Source organism: Schistocerca cancellata, chromosome 6 (genome assembly GCF_023864275.1).
Source record: "Schistocerca cancellata isolate TAMUIC-IGC-003103 chromosome 6, iqSchCanc2.1, whole genome shotgun sequence".
Taxonomy (NCBI): Eukaryota; Metazoa; Arthropoda; class Insecta; order Orthoptera; family Acrididae; genus Schistocerca; species Schistocerca cancellata.
This window is the reverse complement of record NC_064631.1, coordinates 91,902,215-91,922,776: the sequence shown is the minus strand read 5'-3', so window position 1 is coordinate 91,922,776 and position 20,562 is coordinate 91,902,215. Positions and strand designations below refer to the sequence as shown.

General features: G+C 45.8%; 1 protein-coding gene across 1 annotated transcript in view; it reads left to right on the top strand.

Moving 5' to 3' along the window:
• The first annotated feature begins 15,349 nt into the window (after positions 1–15,349).
• The window catches only part of LOC126191302 (lysozyme-like), a 30,910-nt gene continuing 25,697 nt past the window's right edge, over positions 15,350–20,562 (top strand). The window contains exon 1 of the mRNA XM_049932130.1: positions 15,350–15,542. Within this exon, the coding sequence (XP_049788087.1) occupies positions 15,407–15,542 (136 nt within the window). The 5' untranslated portion in view covers positions 15,350–15,406. The remainder of the gene's footprint in view (positions 15,543–20,562) is intronic.

The window sequence follows — 20,562 nt, the reverse complement described above, 5'->3', positions numbered from 1 at the left end:
TTCCGCACTCCACTGCGTGCCGAACGCGCTTTGTTCTCATCAGAATCTCCTGCACTGGTGTGTCTAAGATTCTGTGCTTCAGTGTTTTGTCCATACAGAATGGTACCTGCAAAATATATCTTATGTTCTACCTGCACAAAGTTATCTACCAAATCCATTACACTGTATGTTAATTGCCAAATATATACTATCAAGAAGTGAATAATTTCATTTGTTTATAAATTATTTATCCGTTCCTTTATTTATGACAACCGCCTATCTTTAGTATGACAGATTTCGTAAGATACAACGTGAGCTAATGTTTAATGTTGCAGACTACTGTCGCTATTGGCCACAGGATCGATTTCACGTAACCACACACAGTAAATTTAGAACTTAACATACGTAATGTTGAGGGGTGATACAACATTTTACTCTATACATTGTGTACAGTACGGTTAATGTTTATCGAATATTTAATATTGTGTGCCGGAGCGGGAGTCGAATCTAGGACCACCTGTTCCTCGCCAACAGTGCACTACCATTTTTACCAATTTTTCGTTTTCGGTTCTTTCCGCTTTGAAGAGAAACTAGAGTGTTGTTTATAAATTCCGTATTGTCACATAACTTTAATTTGTAGTAAAAGTACTAATCGTACAGTGTTGTCTGTTCAGTAGGACACATTCTAAGACATCAAGTAGTGTAATGTATCAGGTAATGGATGGAAGCGTATATATCTGTTAGGGATGTTGATAAAATATCGATATATCGATGTCGAGATGGTAATATCGAGTATCTATATTTTTATTTTATATAATATTTTTTGCAATTTTCGATAAGTATTTGAAATTGTTCTTTAAAAATTGTAGAAGAACATAATTTTACTTTCAATGTGTGAAGCAAGTATAGAGGTCACAAAGAAGAAGTCCGATTGCACTGGGGAGGGGGCGGGGGCGGTGTCAATAGAATAACAAGATATCCGATGTGGAGAAACAGCACATGAGATGCGTTAAAAAAAACAATTGTTCACGCAACTAGTGTTCTATTTCTTCACACCGGCAGTCTTCAAAAACAGTTGCTGAAACCGACGAACAAAAATTTAAATGACAAGATCCGTCTTTGCAGTGGGCAGAGACTTCTGAGAGGAAATTGTGACGTAATCGGCACTACCAACAGAAACTGGAACATTTAACAAGCTTGAACGTGCATCGTTTTCCTTTCAATTCTTGTTCGCTAGCTTGTTGATGTATAGAATATCCATCAATAAACCAACACTTAAATATAACCCTGTAAAACTGGAAGTATATTTACAATGTGCAGCCGATATTTTTTTTCTGGCCAGTACGTCGATATATTTTCAGTCGATATACCGATAATTTTTTCGATACATTGAGGATAAAACATTTTATAATTACAGTCATAGTCTTGTTATCTACACTCCTGGAAATTGAAATAAGAACACCGTGAATTCATTGTCCCAGGAAGGGGAAACTTTATTGACACATTCCTGGGGTCAGATACATCACATGATCACACTGACAGAACCACAGGCACATAGACACAGGCAACAGAGCATGCACAATGTCGGCACTAGTACAGTGTATATCCACCTTTCGCAGCAATGCAGGCTGCTATTCTCCCATGGAGACGATCGTAGAGATGCTGGATGTAGTCCTGTGGAACGGCTTGCCATGCCATTTCCACCTGGCGCCTCAGTTGGACCAGCGTTCGTGCTGGACGTGCAGACCGCGTGAGACGACGCTTCATCCAGTCCCAAACATGCTCAGGGGGGGACAGATCCGGAGATCTTGCTGGCCAGGGTAGTTGACTTACACCGTCTAGAGCACGTTGGGTGGCACGGGATACATGCGGACGTGCATTGTCCTGTTGGAACAGCAAGTTCCCTTGCCGGTCTAGGAATGGTAGAACGATGGGTTCGATGACGGTTTGGATGTACCGTGCACTATTCAGTGTCCCCTCGACGATCACCAGTGGTGTACGGCCAGTGTAGGAGATCGCTCCCCACACCATGATGCCGGGTGTTGGCCCTGTGTGCCTCGGTCGTATGCAGTCCTGATTGTGGCGCTCACCTGCACGGCGCCAAACACGCATACGACCATCATTGGCACCAAGGCAGAAGCGACTCTCATCGCTGAAGACGACACGTCTCCATTCGTCCCTCCATTCACGCCTGTCGCGACACCACTGGAGGCGGGCTGCACGATGTTGGGGCGTGAGCGGAAGACGGCCTAACGGTGTGCGGGACCGTAGCCCAGCTTCATGGAGACGGTTGCGAATGGTCCTCGCCGATACCCCAGGAGCAACAGTGTCCCTAATTTGCTGGGAAGTGGCGGTGCGGTCCCCTACGGCACTGCGTAGGATCCTACGGTCTTGGCGTGCATCCGTGCGTCGCTGCGGTCCGGTCCCAGGTCGACGGGCACGTGCACCTTCCGCCGACCACTGGCGACAACATCGATGTACTTTGGAGACCTCACGCCCCACGTGTTGAGCAATTCGGCGGTACGTCCACCCGGCCTCCCGCATGCCCACTATGCGCCCTCGCTCAAAGTCCGTCAACTGCACATACGGTTCACGTCCACGCTGTCGCGGCATGCTACCAGTGTTAAAGACTGCGATGGAGCTCCGTATGCCACGGCAAACTGGCTGACACTGACGGCGGCGGTGCACAAATGCTGCGCAGCTAGCGCCATTCGACGGCCAACACCGCGGTTCCTGGTGTGTCCGCTGTGCCGTGCGTGTGATCATTACTTGTACAGCCCTCTCGCAGTGTCCGGAGCAAGTATGGTGGGTCTGACACACCGGTGTCAATATGTTCTTTTTTCCATTTCCAGGAGTGTATTTTTAGGTGCGTATGGGTTCCTTTTGTTGCTGTCGTTGGAGAGTATGACCGCAACAGTGATGGGAGAGTATTAAAAAAGTGGAGCATTCTACATTGATCTGACAGAAGCGTGGTATGCCACACGACAAAATTAAGCCTAGGTCACACGACGATACTAGGTTGCAGGCAACTGCGCTACCGGCCACTGCGCGTGCTCGCCGGGCGCTTGCGCAACACGGTGAAACTAAACACTTTCGGCGTGTTCCAACTTTGGCGACACCAATTGCATGGGTTTTGAGGATATGTGTCTTCGTAGAGTGTAGACAAACTGAAATATGAAGTGGGGAACTGAGAATAATGTTCACTTTTTGGATATCTATGTTTTGCATAGATGTTTGTGGGATTTCAGTGATGCTGATTACAAAAATAAGCAACATATTGCTGCCGCCGAGACCGTCATGTGCGATCATAACATAGATGGTTTGACAATATCTGAGCTGCAAGGCAAAATTTATTGATTTTATTTATTTATTGTTCCGTGGGACCAAATTAAGGAGAAGTCTCCATGGTCATGGAACGAGTCAATACATGAACAATGAGCACATATACAACTGAATTAAGAAAAATACAAGCAAGTGTAATTCTAGCTGTGGCAATGCTCTCGTCTACAAGACTAAAATCCCATCGTTCGAGTTGGCCAACTCTTAGTTAAGGAATATTGTTGACAGAAGGGAACGCTATACAAATTCAAGAAGCTGCATTCTTTATTCAATATTCATCTATTTAAAACGTCACTACAGCACTCCCCATTCACATGTGTTAGAATATTGAAATATTGTCACTGTACAGGTCTATGTTCAAGAGAGTAGTTTGCAAACCATTCTCTTCTAAATACGGCCTGCTTCGAATAATTATTGTTGCTGATGTTAATAGTTATTACTGTTGATGTTAATAATTATCGGCGTTAATGAAATAGCGTCATCACCAACTAAAACCGTAGCTTATAGCATGCCGAGTGTTCTCGATTGTAATGCACGCAATATGATATGCAATTTCAGTTCTGGCGACAGTACTTCATGCATTACAGTACTTTTATTCCCTATTGCATGATTAACTCTATTTAGAACAAACGTGAACAGTTCTGGTGACATTCTAAGACAATTAAAAGAACTTCTTGGATCTTCTGTTATAAATTATTTCAGCAAGGATGCTGAGCAACCGAGCTGACGTCTTTTCATCATCCAATCACGAATCGAAACACTTTTCTTATTTTTTTCTTATGCAACAATTCCACGCAACAAGCTTTAGCTTCATCACAACTCGTGCAACGTCCAGCTTCCAAAAGTTTCATTTCAGACACGACTCAGGGACCCACAAAACGACGAAACTGAAGTGTGTACTGGTGGCGCCGTGTCTTCAGTCAAATATGAAACCATTTGCGTGCAACTCATTCCACGCAACGAGTGGCGCAACCCAATGTCGTCGCGTGAACTAGGCTCCAGACAGGGCGCTCATCAGAGTAGCCTGGTAAGTGTTGTGGCGTGGCACAATGCTTGCTTCTACCTTCCAATTCCAGTTGGAATACACACAGATTAATGGGGCAGCGCCTACCGAACTGACGCGACCTAAGTGTCAGCGAGTCGTATGGGACATTACGCCAAAGCTACATGAATGCGGCACACTCCACGTCTGTGATATATGTATAGTGACAGTTTACTAACGTTTCTGTTTATGCAATACGATTGTATCTGTACCCAGTAATATTTGACGTGCTCCTGAGTTCAAATTTAATTTTTGTTGGTCTTGTGGAGAAAAATCCATCTATTTACAATAACGGAAATGCTGAATACAGTAACAGAAACGATAAACATGTTGTTGTTGTTGTGGTCTTCAGTCCTGAGACTGGTTTGATGCACCTCTCCATGCTACTGTATCCTGTGCAAGCTTCTCCATCTCCCAGTACCTACTGCAACCTACATCCTTGTGAATCTGCTTAGTGTATTCATCTCTTGGTCTCCCTCTATGATTTTTACCCTCCACGCTGCCCTCCGATGCTAAATTTGTGATCCCCTGATGCCTCAGAACATGTCCTACCAACCGGTCCCTTCTTCTTGTCAAGTTGTGCCACAAACTCCTCCCCAATTCTATTCAATACCTTCTCATTAGTTATGTGATCTACCCATCTAATCTTCAACATTCTTCTGTAGCACCACATTTCGAAAGCTTCTATTCTCTTCTTGTCCAAACTATTTATCATCCACGTTTCAGTTCCATACATGGCTACACTCCATACAAATACTTTCAGAAACGATTTCCTGACACTTAAATCTATACTCGATGTTAACAAATTCCTCTTCTTCAGAAACGCTTTCCTTGCCATTGCCAGTCCACATTTTATATCCTCTCTACTTCGACCATCATCAGTTATTTTGCTCCCCAAAGAGCAAAGCTTCTTTACTACTTTAAGCGTTTCATTTCCTAATCTAACTCCCTCAGCATCACCCGATTTAATTCGACTACAGTCCATTATCCTCGTTCAGTTTTTATTGATGTTCATTCTGTATCCTCCTTTGAAGACACTGTCCATTCCATTCAACTGCTCTTCCAAGTCCTTTGCTGTCTCTGACAGAATTACAATGTCATCGGCGAACCTCAAAGTTTTTATTTCTTCTCCCTGGATTTTAATACCTACTCCAAATTTTTCTTTTGTTTCCTTTACTGGTTGCTCAATATACTGATTGAATAACATCGGGGATAGGCTACAATCCTGTCTCACTCCCTTCCCAACCACTGCTTCCCTTTCATGCCCCTCGACTCTTCTAGAAGATGATGGGTAGGAAACTCATTGAAACGTTACGGCAAGATGACGCCACCACTCGGCTGATAACCCGAGACGAATTCATCAACAAAAACTCAATTGACGCCTTCCTGAGAGACGATCTCCACTCCTCCCAAATGAGCAATGTAAGTGTAGACCAGATGTGGCTTAAATTCCGGTCCAGACTGTATACTTGTTGGGTTCCTCTCCGAGTATGCTGATACAATAGCTCCGTTCGGTCGACGAAAGATACATACCCAAAGACTGGAAAGTTGCACAGGTCACACCAATATTCAAAGTAGTTAGTAATTCACGTTATTACAGGCCCATATCATTAACGTCGAAATGTAGCAGGCTTTTGCAACATACTCGTATACTGTTTTCGAACATCACGAATTACCTCGAATACAACGGTCTATTGAGACACATTCAACACGGATTTAGAAAACGATGTTATTGTGAAACACAACTAGCTCTTTACTCACACGAAGTGTTGAGTTCTATTAATAAAGGATTTCTAATTGATTCCGTATTTCTAGATTTCCAGAAGGCTTTTGACATTGTACCACACAAGCGGCTTGTAGTGAAATTGTGTGCTTTTGGAATATCGTCTCAGTTATGTGACTGAATTCGTGATTTTCTGTCAGAGAGGTCACAGTTCTTAGTAACTGACGGAAAGACATAGAGTAAAACAGACGCGATTTCTCGCGTTCCCCAAGGTAGTGTTGTAGGCCCTTTATAAACAATTTAGGAGACAATCTGAGCAGCCGTCTTTGGTTGTTTGCAGATGATGCTGTCGCTTGTGGACTAGTAAAGTCATCAGAAGCCCAAAACAAATTGCAAAACGATTTAGAAAAGATATTTGTATGGTGCACAAATTGGCAGTTGACCCTCAATAACGAAAAGTGTGAGGTCATCTACAGGAGTGCTAAAAATAATCCGTTAAACTTCCGATACACGATAAATCACTCAAATCTAAAGGCCGTAAATTCAACTAAATACCTAGGAATTAAAATAACGAACAACTTAAATTGGAAAGAACACAGAGGAAATGTTTTGTGGAGGGCAAACCAAAGACTGCGTTTTGTGGCAGAGCACTTAGGAAATTTAACAGATCTACTAAGGAGACTGCCTACACTACGCTTGATCGTCCTCTTTTAGAATACTGCTGCGCGGTGTGGGATCCTTATCAGATAGGATTGACGGAGTACATCGAGAAAGTTCAAAGAAGGGCAGCACGTATTGCATTATCGCGAAATAGGGGAAAGAGTGTGAATGAAATGATACAGGATTTGGGGTGGACATTATTAGAACAAAGGCGTTTTTCGTTGCGGCGGAATCTTCTCACTAAATTTCAATCACCAACTTTCTTCTCCGAATGCGAAAATATTTTGTTGAGGCCAGCCTACGTCATACTAAAATAAGGGAAATCAGCGCTCGCACGGAAGGATATAGGTGTTCGTTTTTTCTGCACACTGTACGAGATTGGAATAACAGAGGCTTAGTGTGAAGGTGGTTCGATGAAACTTCTGCCAGGCACTTAAATGTGATTTGCAGAGTATCCATCCTTTTGGGATGTTGCTATAAACATAGTGTGCTCTAGAAAGACAATGCTCCACTTGGGCTGAGAAAGAAACTACGTATTACTCAACTTTCTAGCGTTATTTGTAAGTCGGTGTTTGTTTTCTTACTTTGCATGTGAGTTCTCAACAGGGTGGCCTACATTGTGCGGCGCCAGATCACTTACAAACATACGCCCCCATAAACCCGTATAAAGTTATGAAACAACAACTTGAACACACACACTGATTTCATCAGTGTCACAATTTATTTAAGTATCGGACATCCACCTCTTGTAAACTAAGAAAATTCCCGTCTTTTTTCCCTGGATAAACATTAATTTAATATAGGCCTTTCAACAGTTAATAGTGTACGAGAACATGTTTTACGAGACGAAAAGCATTAGCAAAACCATAACAGAACCTGCTGTGCTGAAACAACTTTCTGTAAACATTATCTTATCACAGATGCGATAATACTCTCCAATGTCAACCGACCCAAATAATCCATTTGCTTCTAAGAAGAGCTAACAAGACTATATGGACTGGAACTGTAAACTGTTGTTCCAGACTTAGGAGGAGATTTAATCCTGACGTGCTTTCGGTTGAAGCTACAAAAAAGAAAATAGGGTATATGGAATATAAAATTTTTAATTGTTAGGAAATAGTTTCTGAAAGTTATTGCCTGCAGTGTAGCCTCATATAAAAGTGGTCGCAAATAGTAAAAACGAATGTATAACAGAAGCTTTTGGAATGTGGTGCTACAAAATATCCTGAAGATTAATTTGGTTGATTCAGTAGCTATTGAAGAGGTAATGCATCGGACTGAGGAGAAATAAACTTTATGGCACAACTTGACTAAAAGAAGGGATCGGTTGATAGGACAAAGAAAGCTAATTTGTTGACGGACACAAGCACTGTAGAGAGTGGCCAAAGCAAGAGTACTGTAAGCAGATTCAGGAGGATGTAAGTTGCAATAGTTACGTAGAGATAAAGAGGATTGCACAGGATAAGCTGCATAAAACCGGTCTTAAATCTGAAGACTACGAAAAAAAAATGCCGAACAAGTAATTTGCTAGTGAAACGTTTTTAATTGGTGAAATGCGGTGCCGAAATGGCCGACGATAATGTCCCAGATTTGTTCCCTTGAGTTCCAGACAGTCGAATTTTCTGGCCAAGGCATGAACTTGAGTTCACCACCAGGATCTTCTAACCACTGTGATGTATTCTGGGCTTATGACATAGACAGTAATCCTGCTTAAACAGCTATCTATCGGGCAAGACATCAAGCATGGAGGGATGCACTTTGTGCAATGGTATTCACAGAGTTTACAAGTGTCATGTTGTCTTCGATTTCTATCACACGTCTCATGGAAGCACAGGTGAATGTCACCTGTATCATGTAGCTCTTCCACTGCCTTGCATCGGCGACGCAATGCAACTTTCCCATAGCCCTTCACGTGGATGATGGTGGATATAGACACACCCATCGACCTGGTGTAACATGAAACGTTTCGATTGATCCGTGGGCCAATGTTGATGATTTCGTGTCCACTGCAAAGATGCCGTTGGATCAACATGGGAAGATGTAGGGGTCGTCTGCTGCGGAATCTAATTTTCAACGATGTGCGTCCAACACCTTGTCGCCCACTCGTGGCTTCACCATCCTACAACCACTTTCCAACGATCCTCACGACAGTAGTCTGCGAAGAGCTTCGTCGTTTCCCAAACGCTCGTTCCCAGAGGACAGAACAAAACCATTGTCCTTTGTGAAAGTCAATAGATTTCCCCATTTGATTCTACATTCGCCAATACGCCGCGTACATACTTTCCTGATCCTGTGACGTGCCCGAGACGTGCCAGGGGGCATTAAGTCTTGCGGTGGGTAGTGTAATAATGTTTTGGCTCATCGGTGTATGTTTAGGATAAAAAACATCGAAAGTTACCAGCCGAAGACTTTCTTAGACGACATAGGATATATTACGCATTATGAATAGAGGATGAATTAGCTACAGTGGGCGAACAGTATAGTCAAACAATAAGCCTAATCAGTATTTTAACTGCTGCTCGACTTTTAGCGGCCGAAGTAACGCAGAATACCGGAGCGTACGTTGTTATTATCTCCGTCGTTCTCTTTCTCGGCCGTCGACATGTAATTCATGCGTCACTCAGGCTGGTCCTTCAGTTAGTCTTGTCTGGATAACTAGAACGCAAGATTTCCTATTAGTTCAGAGTATCAAACCGTACGTGCCAAATAAACATCAGGTCCTGTAGATCACGGAGCACGTTTCTCACGCGAAGACGACTTGTTTGGCCGGTAGCGACAGCCGGGATTTCCGGCGCCTCTTACGAAACCGGCTGCGGTGAACAGCCGTAAATGTCACGCGCCGCTTCCGCTGCTGAAACAGGCGTGCTCAGTAGCTTCATGCGGCACGCGACTCATTAACCTGCCGTCAAGTTGTACCGCGATCCTTGAGTACTAGCTATTCGTTATCCTAAGAGTTGCCACCAGTCTTAAAATTCACAGAAATTCTGAGCCTGTGGCATTTTAATGTGAAGGTCTGCCCGCTGCAGAGGTAGGCGATTGCTAATAGGCAAGGAAAGAAATTACATCAGTTACTGGCAGGCGTCATTCTTCCGTATACAGAATTTAACACTCAACAACGTTGCAAATGAACAAAAGAAAAATAGGAAGAATCGTTACTATATTCATACAGGCAGATATAATCTTTACATTAGCGTGTACGTCGCAAGATTAAGTCCAACACCGAAAAGAGCCAGAGATACTAGATGCAAATATAAGATTACGACCTGACACTGACCACAGTATGAAGTACTGTCCTAATTAGTACAAATGTACAGCTAAGACAAAAAAAAAGACACAACACGAAGGAATTATCAAAATGGGACGGAAATCGGTAGATGTGATGTACATATCTACATCTACATATACTCCGCTGGCCACCAAGCGGTGTGTGGCGGAGGGCACAATCAGCGCCAAAGTCATATTTCCAACCCCCCCCCCCCCCCCCCCCCTGTTCCACTCGCGGATCGCGCGAGGGAAAAACGACTGTCTGAACGCCTCAGTACGAGCTCTTATTTCCCTTATGATCATTACGCGATTTGAAAGTTGGTGGTAATAATGTATGCTCTACTTCCTCGGTGAAGATTGGATTTCGAAATTTAGTGAGCAGCCCCTTCTGTTTAGCGCGTCGTCTATCAGCAAGTGTGTCCCACTTCAAACTTTCTATGAGATTTGTACCGCTCTCGCGATGGCTAATCTTGCCGCTTTTCTTTGGACCTTCTCAATTTCTTGAATCAGACCCAACTGGTAAGGGTTCCATACAGACGAACAATACTCTAAGACTGGACGAACTAACGTATTGTAAGCTATTTCCTTTGTTGAAGGACTGCATCGCTTCAGAATTCTACCAATAAACCGCAATCTAAAGTTCGCCTTACCCGTTGCTTGTGTAATCTGGTCATTCCATTTGAGATCATTTCGAATAGTCACACCCAGATACTTGACTGATGTTACCGCTTCCAAAGGCTGATCATTTATTTAGTACTCATACATTAATGAGGATTTTCACCTTGTTATACGCAGTTGGTTACACTTACTAATATCGAGAGACAACTGCCAGTCATTACACCACGCATTTATGTTCTGCAAATCCTCATTGATTTGTTCACAACTCTCGCGTGATAATACTTTCCTGTAGACTACAGTATCATCGGCAAACAGTGTAAGGCCGCTGTCAATACCATCAACCAGATCGTTTATGTAAATCGTAAAAAGTAGAGGACCTATTACGATGCCCTGGGGCACACCTGAAGTTACTCTTGTTTCTGTCGAAGTTACCCCATTCAGGACGACATATTGCTCCCCGTCTGTTAGAAAACTTTCTATCCAACCGCAATGTCATTGGATAGACTATAAGCGCGCACTTTTTGTAGCAAGCGACAGTGCGGAACTGAGTCGAACGCCTTTCGAAAGTTGAGAAATATGGCATCAGCCTGGGAGCCTGCTGTATATCACGCACAAAGAGGGCCAGCTGTGTCTCGCATGACCGCTGTTTCCCAAAGCCATGCTGGTTTCTGCAGATGAACTTCTCAGAGTCTAGAAAGGTCATTATGTCTGAACACAAAATATGTTCCACGATTCTACAACAAATCGATGTCAGTGAAATTGGCCGGTAATTATGTGCATCCGATTTTCTACCCTTTTTATAGATTGCTATGACTTGGCCCTTCTTCCAGAGAAACAAATGATTAGAATAAAAAAAATTGGATGACTGATTCAATGGAAAGAGCTTCACAAACTGAGGAAGTCCATAACGATTCGGTCCACCTCTGGTCCTTATTCATGCATTTATTCGACTTGGCAATGATCGACGGAGTTGGCTGATGTCCTCCTAAAGGATATCGTGCCAAATTCTATCCAAGTGGCGTGTTAGATTGTCAAAATCCGGAGCTGGTTGGAGGGCCCTGCCCATAATGCTCCATACCTTCTTCATTTGGGGAGAGATCCGACGCCCTTGTTGGCCAGGATTTGGCAAGCATGAAGACAAGAAGTATATTCTCTCGCCGTGTGGGAGCGAGCATCATCTTGCTGAAATGTAAGCCCCGGATTGCTCGCCATGATAGGCAACAAAATGGGCCATAGAATATCACTGACGTATCTCTTTGGTGTAAGAAGGCCTCCTTCTATGAAATGAAAAGGCACTGCAGACCATCACTCCCGGCTGTCGTGCCGTACGGCGGGCAACAGTGAAGATGGTGTCCCACCACTCTCCGGGCCGTCAATAGAAACGTCTTTTCTGGTTATCAGTCTTCAGTCCTGCTTCGAACTGAGTCCCTGATGATCAGTTTCTTGCAATAAAACACAATGAAGTGCGAAAGAAACTGGTATAGGCATGACAATCAAATACAGAGACATGTAAAGGCAGAATGCGGCGCTACGGTTGGCAACGCCTATTTAAGACAAGTGTCTGGTGTAGTTATCAGATCGATTTCTGCTGCTACAATGGCGGGTTATCAAGATTTAAGTGAGTTTGAACGTGGTGTTACAAGCCATGGGACGCGCGGGATTAGTCGAGCGGTCTCAGACGCTGCAGTCATGGACTGTGCGGCTGATCCTGGCGGAGGTTCGAGTCCTCCCTCGGGCATGGGGGTGTGTGTTTGTCCTTAGGATAATTTAGGTTAAGTAGTGTGTAAGCTTAGGGACTGATGACCTTAACAGTCAAGTCCCATAAGCTTTCACACACATTTGAACATTTGAACAAGCCATGGTGCACAGCATCTCCGAGGCAGCGATGAAGTGGGGATTTTCCTGTACGACCATTTCACGAGTGTACCGTGGATATCAGGAATCCGGTAAAACATCAAATCTGAGACATTGCTGCGGCCGGAAAAAGATGCTCTAAGAACGGGACCAACAGCGACCGACGAGAATCGTTCAACGTGACAGAAGTGTAACCCAACCGCAAATTGCTGCAGGTTTCAATGCTGGGCCATCAACAAGTGTCAGCGTGCGAACCATTCAACAAAACATCATCGATGTGGGCTTTTGGAGTCTAAGGCCCACTCGTGTATATTGATGACTGCACGACACAAAGCTTTACGCCTCGCCTGGGCCCGTCAACACCGAAATTGGACTGCTGATCACTGGAAAGATGTTGTTTTGTCAGACGAGTCTCGTTTCAAACTGTATCAAGTGGATGGACGTGTACCGGTGTGGAGACAATCTCATGAATCCATGGACCCTGCGCCCGCATCTCGTGGTCGTGCGGTAGCGTTCTCGCTTCCCACGCCCGGGTTCCCGGGTTCGATTCCCGGCGGGGTCAGGGATTTTCTCTGCCTCGTGATGGCTGGGTGTTGTGTGCCGTCCTTAGGTTAGTTAGGTTTAAGTAGTTCTAAGTTCTAGGGGACTTATGACCGTAGCAGTTGAGTCCCATAGTGCTCAGAGCCATTTTGAGCCATGGACCCTGCATGTCAGCAGGGGACTGTTCAAGCTGGTGGAGGCTCTGTAATGGTGTGGGGCGTGTGCAGTCGGAGTGATATGGGATCCCTGATACGTCTAGGTACTACTCTGACAGGTGACACGTACGTAAGCATCCTGTCTGATAACCTGTATGCGTTCATGACCATTGTGCATTCCGACGGACTTGGGCAATTCCAGCAGGACAATGCGACGCCCCACACGTCCAGAATTTCTGCAGAGTTGCTCCAGGAAGACTCTTCTGAGTCCACTTCCGTTGGCCACCAAACTCACCAGACACGAACATTATTAAGCACATCTGGGGTGCAACGCAACGTGCTGTTCAGAACAGATCTCCATCCCCTCGTACTCTTACGGATTTATTGAAATCTCTGCACGATTCACGGCATCATTTCCCTCCAGCACTATTTCCACGCCTCGTCATGTTGCGGCACTTCTGCCAGCTCGGGGGGGGGGGGGGGGGGGTCCTACACAATATTAGGCACGTGTACCATTTTCTTGGGCTCTTCAGTGCAAATGGTGCACATCCGACGGCTGCTAAATCCTCTTCATAACAATAACGATGGCAAGTTTTCAGAGTCAACTGAGTTTCCAAATGTCCGAATTGCGGGACCCTTTGGTTTGGTGAAGATGAGAGACCGAACGCCAATGCGTTAACGACCAACGTTTGGCAGAATTCAGTGGTTGTCGTTCGTTGGTCTTCGTTGGCCTCATGTGTACGCGCCTTAAGCCAGGGGCGGGCAGGAATCCTGTACATGTGCGGTGCACTTGCACGCGTGCAGTTAACAGGTGTTCCGCGTGCACAAAGGGGCAAGCTGGCCACCCGCTTATCTCCCATCCCCACCATACCTTCTGTCCGCTCCTTCCTCTGTAATGCGTTTTGTTTCCTAGTTTGCTTTATTGAGTGAATGAATAAGGTTAGTAGGAGTGCTTGAAAGAAATCATGGTTTGAAAGAGTACCTATTACCTACGATACGTTTTATTTAATTATCACAGGTGGAGTTTACAATACGTTTAATATCTGGAACAAAATTTATACATACAGACAAACACAAACAGTTACGTAAATTTTCATCACTGATGTTTGTTCTTAACCGAGACTTATTAATTCAGCAAATGGTTTTCCAGCTCTCGCTATATTAAGCGCAGTCTTATAACTTGCACATACCGCTGGGCTATTATTGTTGTCGTCCTGAAAACTTGAAAACAGTGCTCCAAAAATGTTAAATCAGTTAGATGAGAGACATGACGAAAGAAAGTCGCAGATCTCTCGTGACAACAGCAACTACGACAAATTCAAATGGCTCTGAGCACTATGGGACTTAACTGCTGTGGTCATCAGTCCCCTAGAACTTAGAACCACTTAAACCTAACTAACCTAAGGACATCACACACATCCATGCCCGAGGCAGGATTCGAACCTGCGACCATAGCGGTCGCGCGGTTCCAGACTGTAGTGCCTAGAGCCGCTCGGCCACTCCGGCCGGCCAACTACGACAGATTCATCTGGTATCGTCAGATCGCTCTTCTTAAGCTCATTCCATTCCCCATCCGCTCAGAATCCGACAATAAATTGTACTCGTCCTTGTGAAATTTATTATAATGGCCTTCAATACTAAACTTCCGTTGACCAGCGAGAAAACTGCCACATATTAAAAATTTCGAATTTTCACGTTTTTGCACAAAGAAAAAATGATTCTCCCATTACTTTTTAAAAGACAGCAAATCTCCACTTCTCCGTTTCTTGAAATACAACGTTCACTACATAGTGCTCGCTTCGCATCAACGTCCGCACCTTAGCCTGGCACTGCACTGCCGCAACCTGCCGGCTGTTTCCACAGCCCTGGTCGACGCGTGCACGCGAGCAACACACGTGCAGCGCTGTGCGCTCATGAGCCGCGTGCAACGTTTGCCCGCCCCTGCCTTAAGCAAACGCTTATTGTAAACAGACGAGCTGTTCGGCCAAGTTAGCTGACGTCGCACAGTGTTTTTTGGCAGCCAGGCAGGGCACAGCTGGGCTTCTCGGAAGCTGCGGCTGCTGTCCCCGGCGCAGCGCAACAGGCCCCGGATGCAGCGGAGTGGGGTGGGGTGAGGTGAGGTGGGGGCTGTGTGCTCAGACGAGGCGCGAAGCGACGCAATAAAAGCACGTCGCCAGCCGCGGTTCGCACTGGACCCGTCTCAGAGAGCAGCCGCGTCACACCACTGCACAGATGCGCGCGTCGGCCGCAGTCCTCTCGGGCATCGCCCTGGTACTCGTCCTCGGCTCTGCCGACGCCAAGAAGCTGCAGCGCTGCGAGATCGTCAGCGCGCTCAAACGTCACGGCATTACCAGCGACCTCAGGAACTGTGAGTACAATCTTTAGCAAATTTTTCGAGTCTGCAGCTCTCACGACCAGAACAGAAACACCCATGGCTCCTTTCACACACGATATTCCACCCAAAATGTGGTGTAAATAAATTTAAGTTTCTAAAATAAATGAATAAGAGTTGTCAATTCTTGATTAACTATTGATACAAAACCTTTAATGTTACTACATCTTGAATTTTCCTGGCAGATTAAAACTGTGTGCCGGACCGAGACTCGAACTCGGGACCTTTGCCTTTCGCGGGCAAGTGCCCTACCAACTTTTTTTTTTTTTTTTTTTTAATCTCATTTTGTTCGTTTTCGTTCGTTGAATATGCTCGGGGCGGACGTCGTAAGACATCCGTTTAAGTTCGTTGTTGATCGAATAGCTCAGTTTTTTTTATTACAGAGGGCTGCTAACCCTCTGACCGAACACGCTGAGCTACCGTGCCGGCTAAGCTACCCAAGCACGACTCGCGCCCCGTCCTCACAGCTTTACTACTGCCAGTACCTCGTCTCCTAGTTCTGCAAGGTTCGCAGGAGAGCTTCTGTAAAGTTTGGCAGGTAGGAGACGAGGTACTGGCAGAAGTAAAGCTGTTAGGACGGGGCGGGAGTCGCGCTTGGGTAGCTCAGTTGGTAGAGCAATTGCCCGCGAAAGGCAAAGGTCCCGAGTTCGAGTCTCGGTCCGGCACACAGTTTTAATCTGCCAGGAAGTTTCATATCAGCGCACACTCCGCTGCAGAGTGAAAATCTCATTCTGGTTACTACATCTTATTCTTACAACAAAATCATGGGAAGGAGGAGGAGATTAACGTTTAACGTCCCGTCGACAACGAGGTCATTAGAGACAAAGTACAAGCTCACATTAGGAAAGGAAATCGGCCGTGCCCTTTCAAAGGAACCACCGCGCTATTTGCCTGAAGCGATTTAGGTAAATCACAGAAAACCTGAATCAGGATGGCCGGACGCGGGTTTCAACCGTCGCCCTCCCGCATGCGAGTCCAGTGTGCTAACCACCGCGCCATCTCGCTCGGTTCAACGGGAACGACTAGCTTGTTTCTTCACCATCATTTATTCAAATCTCGGAACAAGATTGGAAACTGCGACTCGCGTCTGTTTCTTCACATTCGTTCGTTAACTATATTTCGTGTTGATGACTGCCAATGCTGAAAAAACCTACCTCTCATCAAGGTGGTGGTTTAATAGCTGTCAAAACTCGTAGGGCTTGCCGGCCTCTGTGGCCGAACGGTTCCAGGCGCTTCAGTCCGGAACCGCGCGATCGCTACGGTCGCAGGTTCGAATTCTGCCTCGGGCATGAATGCGTGTGATGTACTTAGGTTGGTTAGGTTTAAGCAGTTCGAAGTCTAGGGGGCCGATGACATCAGATTTTAAGTCCCATAGTGCTTAGAGCCATTTGTACCATTTTCTTTCGTAGGGCTTTGATACCTATTTGCGCATAATCCTGTTTCACCAAGTTCCAAAACTCAAGCAGTGACGAGGAAACGAACTTCACTTTCAATGTAGAGTCTCTGTTGGTGCACGACCTCGAATGGTTTACCATTAAAGCACACGCAAATTGCCGTGTCTTATGCGTGTTTTAGTCCTGCAAGTTGTTAAGCGTCTTTTCGAAGGACCAGTGTAGCAAGGTATCTCCGGAGATTTTACACTACTGCACGGTCGTACTGATAAAAGTTTTCTTGGATAAGGGGTACTATGTATCTTGATATTCGATCATTAAAATCTTCGTCGGAGTCGTCAAAGATTCTCATGCAGCTGTTGATTGCGTTGCTAAGTTGTTCACAGATAATCGTTAACTGCTGCGTCACAAGTTGCAATAATCTCTGAGTCTCGAAATACTTATTAATGAATTACACTAATCTTTCCACTCTCAATTTGCTGTCTGTCAGGTTAGTTACTGATACTTGAAAGTCGTATTTCTTGTAACGCAAATTTCACAGATCCTTATAGCCCAACAAACATTTAATTGCCGGCCGGAGTGGCCGTGCGGTTCTAGGCGCTACAGTATGGAGCCGAGCGACCGCTACGGTCGCAGGTTCGAATCCTGCATCGGGCATGAATGTGTGTGATGTCCTTAGGTTAGTTAGGTTTAATTAGTTCTAAGTTCTAGGCGACGGAAGACCTCAGAAGTTAAGTCGCATAGTGCTCAGAGCCATTTGAACCATTTGAACACATTTAATTATTCGTATCCGCCAGTTATCACAACTGGCGCATACACAGTTTCTTTATTCAGAAAACAAGTAAACTAAATTATTATTTTAATGAAACCACCACGATGCCCCTGAGAACAGCGAAGCACCGTTTGAGAACCCCTAGTCTAACCTCTAAAGCTGTTTTCGTTCTCACCAATAACTGAACGTGTCATCCAAACAATGGGTTCAGTTGTGTTCCAAGTTTGCAGTTTTATTTAAATTATGCTGTTATATGCGTTGCGTCGTGATAACTTTATACAAGCGAAGTTTGTATCGGTATTGAGGGCTTCTTAGCCGAGAGGACCCAGTATGTTATCTTCAATGGAGAGTCATCGAAAGATGTAGAAGTAACCACAAGCGCGACCTAGGCAAGTGTGTTAGAACATTTGCTGTTCATTTTGTCTCTTAATGATCTAGCAGACAGAATTAATAATAGGCTCTGACTTTTCGGACTTTCTCAAAATAGCTGCACAAATATTCAGTCGGACCTTGATAAAACTGCAAAGCTTACTTTCAATTATCAGAAATGTAAACTTGTGTACTTCACAATAATGCGAGGGGCGTTCAAAAAGTAATGCTACGCATTTTATTCTGAAAGCAGGTTGGTCTTATTCAACATTTCGATACACCATATTACTCCCCACTCTTTTGGCTACAAAACCCTATTTTTAACGTAATCTCCATTCAATGCGACAGCCTGACGCCACTTTCTGGGAAGGTCTGTATGCCTGCATGGTAACACTGTACAGGTTGATGTCGGAGTCAACGCCTTGCAGCACCAATAACCTCCCCATCATCCACGTAACGCTTCCCGCAGAGTGCATGCTTCATTGGGCCAAACAGATGGAAGTCGGAGGGTGCGAGATCCGGGCCACACAGTGGGTGAAGAACAACAGTCCAGTTTTGTGGTGGTGACAGACGCCTCGCCCAGTGACTCACCGTGCTTTTGTTCACGGTTAGGTCTCTGTAGACATTCTGCAGGCATCTACGAATATTTGCGATGCTCTAATTTTCCACCAAAACAAATTCAATGACAGCTTTTTGACTGGAACGCACCACCTTTACAGGCGCCATTCTAAAGGCAATGTATAGCGCCACCCGAACTGCATAAAAAATGTTGGGGATGAAGCAGAAATATTTCATGATGTCCGGCGAAAGATTCAGAATTTTTTCAAGCGAAATTGGTCGATATAAAAAGGGGTTGCATTACTTACTGAACGCCTCTCGTAAAAACCGTACTGTCAAAAATGGTTCAAATGGCTCTGAGCACTATGGGACTTAACATCTATGGTCATCATTCCCTAGAACTTAGAACTACTTAAACCTAAATAACCTAAGGACATCACACACATCCATGCCCGAGGCAGGATTCGAACCCGCGACCGTAGCGGTCATGCGATTCCAGACTGAAGTGCCTAGAACCGCACGGCCACACCGACCGGCAAACCGTACTGTCCCACGACTACAATATCACTGAGCTACACTTGGAATTAGTGAACTCTTACAAACAGGCGTGAAACAATTTGCAGGGATCTGAAACGGAATGATCGTGTAGGCTCAGTCGTGTGTAAAGTAGGTGGTATTCTTCGTTTCATTGGTACCGGCCACACGATTTTCTTTCATTACTGGCCAAAAATAATTTCTATTTCTGAACTACACTCCTGGAAATGGAAAAAAGAACACATTGACACCGGTGTGTCAGACCCACCATACTTGCTCCGGACACTGCGAGAGGGCTGTACAAGCAATGATCACACGCACGGCACAGCGGACACACCAGGAACCGCGGTGTTGGCCGTCGAATGGCGCTAGCTGCGCAGCATTTGTGCACCGCCGCCGTCAGTGTCAGCCAGTTTGCCGTGGCATACGGAGCTCCATCGCAGTCTTTAACACTGGTAGCATGCCGCGACAGCGTGGACGTGAACCGTATGTGCAGTTGACGGACTTTGAGCGAGGGCGTATAGTGGGCATGCGGGAGGCCGGGTGGACGTACCGCCGAATTGCTCAACACGTGGGGCGTGAGGTCTCCACAGTACATCGATGTTGTCGCCAGTGGTCGGCGGAAGGTGCACGTGCCCGTCGACCTGGGACCGGACCGCAGCGACGCACGGATGCACGCCAAGACCGTAGGATCCTACGCAGTGCCGTAGGGGACCGCACCGCCACTTCCCAGCAAATTAGGGACACTGTTGCTCCTGGGGTATCGGCGAGGACCATTCGCAACCGTCTCCATGAAGCTGGGCTACGGTCCCGCACACCGTTAGGCCGTCTTCCGCTCACGCCCCAACATCGTGCAGCCCGCCTCCAGTGGTGTCGCGACAGGCGTGAATGGAGGGACGAATGGAGACGTGTCGTCTTCAGCGATGAGAGTCGCTTCTGCCTTGCTGCCAATGATGGTCGTATGCGTGTTTGGCGCCGTGCAGGTGAGCGCCACAATCAGGACTGCATACGACCGAGGCACACAGGGCCAACACCCGGCATCATGGTGTGGGGAGCGATCTCCTACACTGGCCGTACACCACTGGTGATCGTCGAGGGGACACTGAATAGTGCACGGTACATCCAAACCGTCATCGAACCCATCGTTCTACCACTCCTAGACCGGCAAGGGAACTTGCTGTTCCAACAGGACAATGCACGTCCGCATGTATCCCGTGCCACCCAACGTGCTCTAGAAGGTGTAAGTCAACTACCCTGGCCAGCAAGATCTCCGGATCTGTCCCCCATTGAGCATGTTTGGGACTAGATGAAGCGTCGTCATCTCACGCGGTCTGCACGTCCAGCACGAACGCTGGTCCAACTGAGGCGCCAG